The sequence below is a fragment of the Sinocyclocheilus anshuiensis genome, unplaced genomic scaffold (assembly GCF_001515605.1).
Source record: "Sinocyclocheilus anshuiensis isolate Anshui unplaced genomic scaffold, SAMN03320099.WGS_v1.1 scaffold1827, whole genome shotgun sequence".
NCBI lineage: Eukaryota > Metazoa > Chordata > Actinopteri > Cypriniformes > Cyprinidae > Sinocyclocheilus > Sinocyclocheilus anshuiensis.
In genome coordinates, this window is record NW_015552696.1 from 260,930 (window position 1) to 268,502 (window position 7,573).

Sequence of the window (7,573 nt, forward strand, 5' to 3'; positions counted from 1 at the left end):
GCAAAGAAAGAAGGCGTGGTTTCAGTAACTGCAGTTAAGTGTTGAAGCAGCATGTCAGGGAGACGCTGTGTGTTTCTAGGCGAAAGCAAAAGCACTTTATTTGGCCTTCCGGAAGTAGATGCAATTAGGAATCATTGGTTGAGATTTATTTGCAACAGAACAGCACAACCCAGATGTTCGAACTTGTGCAATGCATTTTATGGACGACAGTTTTTTGAACCTAGAGTACAAGGCTGGCTGTGCACAAAGGCTATTTCTAAAAAAAAAAAAGGGTCAATTCCGACTTTGCTATGATAATCTGGTGCTTCTGAATCAGCGACTGTAAGTATGTTTTGTTATTAGTTTAAGTATTTGCTATTGACTGTTCAAATGCGGAGTTTTGCGCAGCGCAGAGTAACGCGTCGTGTGTGTGTGTGTGTGTGTGTGTGTGAGAGGGGAACAGGGTCACATCACAGGAGAGTGAACTGCCCGTCAGAAATCATAACTTGAACTGATGGTAAAACTAACGACATTATTAACTGTCTTGATATTTACTTTGAAAGCTGAAGCGATTATGGTAAGGGGTGTTACATTTCCGACGTGTGCTTGTGGTGTTCGGCCAATCACAATGCACTGGGTCAGCTGACCAATCAGAGCAGACTGCGCTTGTCGGAAGGAGGGGCTTTGTAGAAAACGAAGTGTTTGAGAGAGGCGGGGCATAGAGGACCTACAATAATGTACAGTATTTGAAAAATAATGTGTTTTTTGAACATTAAAGCATGTCAGTATATTCTGTTACACCAAATAATGATCTTTAAAATAGCATCATATGACCCCTTTAAAAGAGATTAAAAATCTGTTTGAAATTTCCGGATGCATTTCATGTAATTTATTATTTGTACATGTATCCCACTCTTCTCGCCACTTATTTAATATGTAACGATTAATAATAGGTCTGATCTCTGAGGGAGGAATTTGACATGTTTACTCCTTTGCAGCTCGCTCATTTCCTGAAAGCCCAACATAATACTATAGAATTGATTCTGTAGATGGTCCACTTTGGTTAAAATACAATCTATCAAAGGATGATCAGTTTTTAAAGAGTCCATTACTTGAAGGCATGATTTGGAGTCAGTAAAATTAAGTATATATAAATACACACACATCCATGTAAATATTTTTTTAAAATGTTGTGTTTATATATTAAATATTTATATAATATAAATTGGTAACACTTTATTTTGGTAGTCCACTTTAAACATTCTACTAACAGCAAGTAACCAACTACATGTCAACTAGCAGTCATTAGAGTATTAGTAGACTGTCTGCTTAAAAAATAAATCTTTATTTGAATGTGACTATTAACATTTTTATTTTTAAACCTTTATTTGAATATGGCAACAATATCGTGCTCTACAATATTTCTATGAATAAATCTCTGACAGAGACTATCAGCCAATCACTGTGTGCATAGTTAATAAGCACACTGACATCATCCACCCTGCCCTTACTCTGAGCTGAAGACTTCTCTCTATTCCTCAGTAAAAGTGTGTCTCAGCAGCTTTGTGAACAGGTTAAGAGAAAACTCTAAGATAAACTGCTTTGTGAATACGGGCCCAGATTTCACAGCAGAAAGACGTGTACCACAACCTGAAGGTGGACATTTTTACAATTATACTAAAAGGCCTTTTACTTGGTAAAAAGTATAAACTTTAAATGAAATGTATTAAATTTATTAAATATGATATACTGTAGTAAGCTTTATATGGTAATTTTTGTATTGTCACCATTTAATTTGGACTGCCCTGCCCTCTATTTATTTATTTTAAAGTGACAACTCTACTTTGCAATTTTACATTTCTACTTTAATTTTTGCATGTTGCCAAATCCCAACCTGTTGTTTTTCCACCAATCTTGGTGCATGAGCTTGGGTCACCTCACAACTGACAGAACTTATCTGGCTCTATATCATCAGCTGTTTCTATATCCAATACTGGTGACCGGACGGTACTTGGGTGCATCGCTATGAAACACCAATGAAGAACTACAATAAAAATTAAACCTGAATATCAAGGGAAATTACTTTTAGTACTTCTGGAAATACCGGACCAAAGTAAGAGGTGAAACAAAAACAAAAAAAAGGAACTCACCAAGAGCCAAATGGAAGTACAAAATTGCTTTGGGAAGTAAATTAAGTTAAATTATAACCAGCTTTATATATTTAAATTTATATAGTAAAACCCCTCATTAGGACAAATCTAAAAGATTTTTTTTGTGACACCTCAGTGGAAAGATTTACCATCAGACATTCAGTTTTCTCTTTAGAGCTCCATGTGACAACACTTTCCTTTGAGAAACTAGCTGTCCTACTAACTCTAACCAGCAGATGGCAGTCAATCTTGCATTAAAACTGGCAAAACCTTGAAAAAATCCAATACTAAAACAGGAAAACAGAAGCTTGCTCCTCGACACTCACAGAAAACTCTTCCCAATTGAGCAAAAGATGATATTTGTTTCAGCATTTCACACAGGTCGCGTTATCCACATCAAATCAACAGGTCTATGACCAGACACGCACAGATATTAAATGAAATGCAAAGGCAATGTACACTGTACCAACGGAAAACTTCCCTCTGAAAACAACACAATGTGCACAATGGTAACGCTCCAGAGCACTCAGAAAAAATGCTGCTTTTAAACATTTTTAAAGGGACAGTTCACCTAAAACTCACACGCGAAGCCTGCAATACCTTATTTCTTCCGTGAAACACAATAGCGTAACGTTTAGCAGAATTCATAATATCGGTCGATGCGACTTGTAGGCTACTTTCTCAGTTTTCAAAGGCAATATAATGGCTCTGTTTGAGGTAGAAACCAAAAAAATTATCGACTGAAACCGTTTTCGCTCTCATCTGTCATGTATTAAATTTGGGTTGTTTCTCACAAAGCTTTTGTATGGTTACAAAAAACGTTGAAGATATTGCACGAGACAAAAATAAATTGTAAATAAAAATAATTGTTTCACCAAAAAAAATAAAAAGTATATCATACTTTTGAAGCATCATCACGAGGGACTTGGCAATGACCGGGTTTTCTTGGTGAACTGTCGCTTTATGACCGTCGCACACCTGACTCGGAGAAACAGGTGGGGAATGTTGTGATAAATTAGTAATATGATCAGATTTCGTTTGTGTGCTCCTTTAAGCTGACCCATCTGGTACCTAAGGGCCTGTTTACACCTGGTCACTTCATGCGTTTTTCTGATCGGATAGCTATCAGATCGTGAAAAGACCAGGTGTACATGCATTCGAGACGGATATAAATCCGATCGCTCAACCCACTTCAGGAGGTGGTCTGGGACGCATTCCAGACGAAACTGGACAAGTGTAAATGCCTCTGGTTGTTGAAACCACATATGTAAATGTTACTCCTCCCAAAATGTTAAAATAATAAACGTGTGGGAGCGTGTTATAGGCTATATGACATTAGTCGGACTGCGCTAACGCAACACGCATCGCTGCGGACGAGTAGCTGAGTATCTCTTCAGCAAGCCGAATGAAAGACGCAGACGGTCAACACACAATAATCTTCATTAAAGTAGTAAGACAAACTTATCTTTCCAGTGCTGATGCCGCGCGCTCTCCTATTGCGGTCTTTGATCTTGAAATTAGCTGATAATTAATCAAATGCAGCGCCTATCTTTTGATTTCGTTGACGTGAACTCCGTTAAATTTAAATATAGCGCCAGAATTGAAGATCGGATTTATATCGGTTTTGCAACGACACATTTATGTGGCCAAGTGTAAATGGAAACGTTTTAACGAATCATTTAAGATACCCGATCAGCGAAAACGCATGAAATGACCAGGTGTAAACAGGCCCTAAAACATTTGAGTAAAAATGTTGAAAAGTGACGTTTCGCTCAAAGGCCGCGACACAATTTGTTGTGTGTGTGATCCCAAACCTAGTGAGCTGACTAGACAGACAGCATTACTAGACACCATCATATGACTCCAGAAACGCTCGGAGCGCACGGCGATGCCCAAAAATGCTGAACTCACCTATTCCCCAAAACGCTTAGAGAGAACGCGGAGACATTGGCTTTGACACAGTTTTGAGACATTAGCCAAACCAACAATTCATCGTTTGAGCTACCAAATGTTTGTACGAGTATTCAGATAATATCCTTGTTAGGTCCAAATCGCCTGAGAACACAAACCTGTTACATTCTGAGATCTGAGTACCATCCTCTTTAGGGACTTCTAGAAAAAGTCACACACACACACACACACTCCCGTCACAAACAGCTCATTTTAAGAGTCACCCCACAAATACAAACATTAATGTGATACTGTATTTCTATAGCAGACGCTGCATGTTATTAAAGCGTGCCTTACCTCCTGCTCAGTAATGCGTTCGCATTCAGAGATGAAGGGCTTCTGCTGTAAAACTCTGGATGTGAAAAGCTTTGAGACGTGGCCTTTAGGAGTGATTGGCAGGCGGTGGGCGGGGCTCCACAGTGAGCAGCCTTCTGCAAGATGACATGAACTTCTCAGAGTGGACGCTTCGTCTCCTATTCCTTCGTGTTAGGAATAATAGCAAGCGTATTTAAAAACGGGTATAGGTGTCATTTTAATTTTAACTTAAGATGTAGTACATTTCTGTATACTAGAAAAGACACATTGTTATCCAACTAACCTAGCTTTATCCGGGTTTTCCTTAAAAATGGATATACACCAATTAAATCCATGCACGATATAAATGTAAATTCACTGATTCAGAAAGAGCTCCATAAGGCATTATGCTTTCGCAACAAGGATGAATGAAACAGGAAAGCATTGCATCTGTATCCTGTCCATTGTGCCAGACTTCCTGTGCTTGATCTCATTGGTGCACGTGGAGGAGAATACAACAGCTAGCACAGAGAATATTAGATATACAACATTTGTGAAAGTGTATCTGTGGAGCCAACTGAGACGAAGACAAGAGGAACATAAGCAAACATATGATGCGCTTTTGTTTGGTTTGAGTCAACAAGTTTTCTTTCACTTAACCACTGACAATAATCTTCCAGAGGATGTTTATCACATTATTTATTGTCAAACGGCAACATTAAATATCCAAACTATAACTAAATATCCAAAAGTAATATTGTGAAATATAAGTGACTCACAGCACTGATTAGACATCAAGTGTAATAATTCAACTTTGTTGATGAGCATTATGCGTTTAACTGTTACTCATGCGCCAAGAGGAATCAGAAATGCAAAAAAAACAAAAAAAACACCTCAAGGGCTTTTCATGTTTTTTGTGGATTTGAAAACATCAGCACGGGGTCTTTGAGGTCATTTCATACAACCTGAGTTTATCACATGCTTTGTTTGAGGTTTTGGCTTGAAGTATTTCTTCTATCAGTCTTTAAACACAGCAAGGAATATTTTGCGCAGTATGCGGCAGAACTCGAAGTACTTTAAAACCAGAAAAACCAGCGACTCCACAAGCATCCTGGTGGGAATTCCTTATGAATGCACTTGAACTGAACAAAGACTATGTATATAGACAAACTATGTATATAGAAAAACGCATTAGCAAACACTAGTCTTCAACAACAAATGAAGGTCCTGATAATTAAACAATAAATAAAAAATCACAAAAACAGTAAAAATGTCAGGAGCTGTGCTGTTTAAACGGCGGTACTGTGGTGGTTGGTAAAACCTGGTTTTGAAAGACGAATGTTTGAATGTGCTGGAAAACCCAGAGAAAGATGAGCAGGACACTGACATACTGAATCCAGGCAAACTTGATCGTTTCCCAGAAGCCCGGCCGATAGGTAGAGAAACCAGTCAAGGAAATTAAACTTGAGCTAATCAAATCAAACATGAGTGGAGCATCTAGGAATAATGCCCAGAAGTCAGGAAGAGACATCTGCAACTCAAAGTCACTTCATGTGTCCAATATGTGGCTAAATTAAAAGCATACAATTTCCTGTCAAAACAATGTCATCCGAAAGAAACGTTTTCCCCTTTTTTTGGTATCAGGATTTTATTGTAGACCAGATGGTTGATGTTAGTAACCAAGCATGAAGCATACTATATACCCTCAAATAGAGAATCTTTTACAAAAAAAGGATTTGTACATTTCTGTCATAATTTAATTACCCTCATGTTCAGATCACTTTAAGAGATCATTCTAATATGCTTATTTATTACCAGTGTTGGAAACAGTTGTGCTGTTTTTTTTTTAACCTGTGATACTTTTTTTTCAGGATTCTTTATTGATTAAATAAAGGAAAAAAGAACAGAATTTATTTGAAATCCAAATCTTTTGTAACAATATCAAATGTATACTGTTAGAAAAGATTTCTATTTTGAATAAACTTTTTATTTGTCAAAGAATCCTGAAAAATCACATGCTACAAAAATATGAAGCAGCACAACTGTTTCCGACACTGATAATAAATCAGCAGAGTGATTTCTGAAGATCATGTGACACTGAAGACTGGAGTAATGATGCTGAAAATACAGCTTTGATCACAGAAATAAATTATACTTCAAAGCATATTAAAATAGAAAACCATTATTTTAAATTGTAATAATATTTCACAATATTAGTGTTTCTTTCTGTATTTTTGATCAAATAAATGCAGCCTTGATGAGCATAAGAGACTCCATTAAAAACATTCAAAAATCTTACTGATCTCAAACATTTTAACTTTTTTGGACCCCATTGTTCTTCAATTAGCTTATTTGTGTTCCGCTCTCTTTGTGTATTGAATACACATATCTAAAGCACACGTAAATGTAAAGGATATGTAATAGTCTCGACGGGATAGTTGATCTGGGCGCTGATCTGGAATGGAGAATCTGCAGCTCTGCCCACAGTCCACACGGGAACGACACCCGAGAGGTGAGCGCTCACTGACAGACACATTTGAGATCGACAGAGATTTGACAAATAAGGTTTTAGTATTCTATAACAAAGAAACAGAAAATACAGCAGCAGGTGATAGGGGTGTAACGGTACACAAATATGACAATTCGGTACATACCTCGGTTTTAACGTCAGGTTCGGTATGATTTCAGTACAGCAGGGGGAAAAACTAAACTTTTTTTTTTTTTTTTTAATGGTTTACTGAACAGGTTGCTCTTTCTTTAAATACATTCAGTTATAGTTTAAATTTTCTTAGTGATAAAAATCTACCTCAGCTTATGCTTAAAACTGGGAGCCCTTTTACATTATAAGGTTACAATTAGGCCTAACAACTTAACCCAAACTTAAATTTAATTGCTATTTATTTTTAAATAGATGACCAACACTCAACTTAAAAAAAATAATAATAATAAATTAAAAAAATACAAATAAAAATTGTATGCAAACATGTAAATTGCACATAATGCAGTTTTTAAATTAACTTATAAATAATACAATTTCTAAGCTATTTGTTAAAATATATATTCAATTACACAATGGCTGTCATAGCATGTTTCATAACAGATTAATTTAAACATACTGTACATTAAGTAATTAAGACTAACAGGTTTAGTAAAATATAATGAGTATATGGTGTAATATTTCGCAAAATGCTCCTCTCTAG

At 36.6% G+C, this 7,573-nt stretch overlaps 2 protein-coding genes and 1 pseudogene across 2 annotated transcripts in view; all 3 read right to left on the reverse strand.

Annotated features, from left to right (window-relative positions):
* Positions 1-4,422, reverse strand: part of LOC107667679 (protein spire homolog 2-like) — a 36,511-nt pseudogene extending 32,089 nt beyond the window's left edge.
* The window catches only part of LOC107667680 (carbohydrate sulfotransferase 6-like), an 8,818-nt gene extending 3,835 nt beyond the window's left edge, over positions 1-4,983 (reverse strand). The window contains exons 1-2 of the mRNA XM_016459405.1: positions 4,678-4,983; positions 4,377-4,558 (exon numbers count right to left, since the gene is read on the reverse strand). Of these exons, the coding sequence (XP_016314891.1) occupies positions 4,377-4,558; positions 4,678-4,729 (234 nt within the window). The 5' untranslated portion in view covers positions 4,730-4,983. The remainder of the gene's footprint in view (positions 1-4,376; positions 4,559-4,677) is intronic.
* Positions 4,984-5,057: 74 nt separating this feature from the next.
* The window catches only part of LOC107667681 (transmembrane protein 231), a 7,551-nt gene continuing 5,035 nt past the window's right edge, over positions 5,058-7,573 (reverse strand). The window contains exons 6-7 of the mRNA XM_016459406.1: positions 6,791-6,896; positions 5,058-5,809 (exon numbers count right to left, since the gene is read on the reverse strand). Of these exons, the coding sequence (XP_016314892.1) occupies positions 5,647-5,809; positions 6,791-6,896 (269 nt within the window). The 3' untranslated portion in view covers positions 5,058-5,646. The remainder of the gene's footprint in view (positions 5,810-6,790; positions 6,897-7,573) is intronic.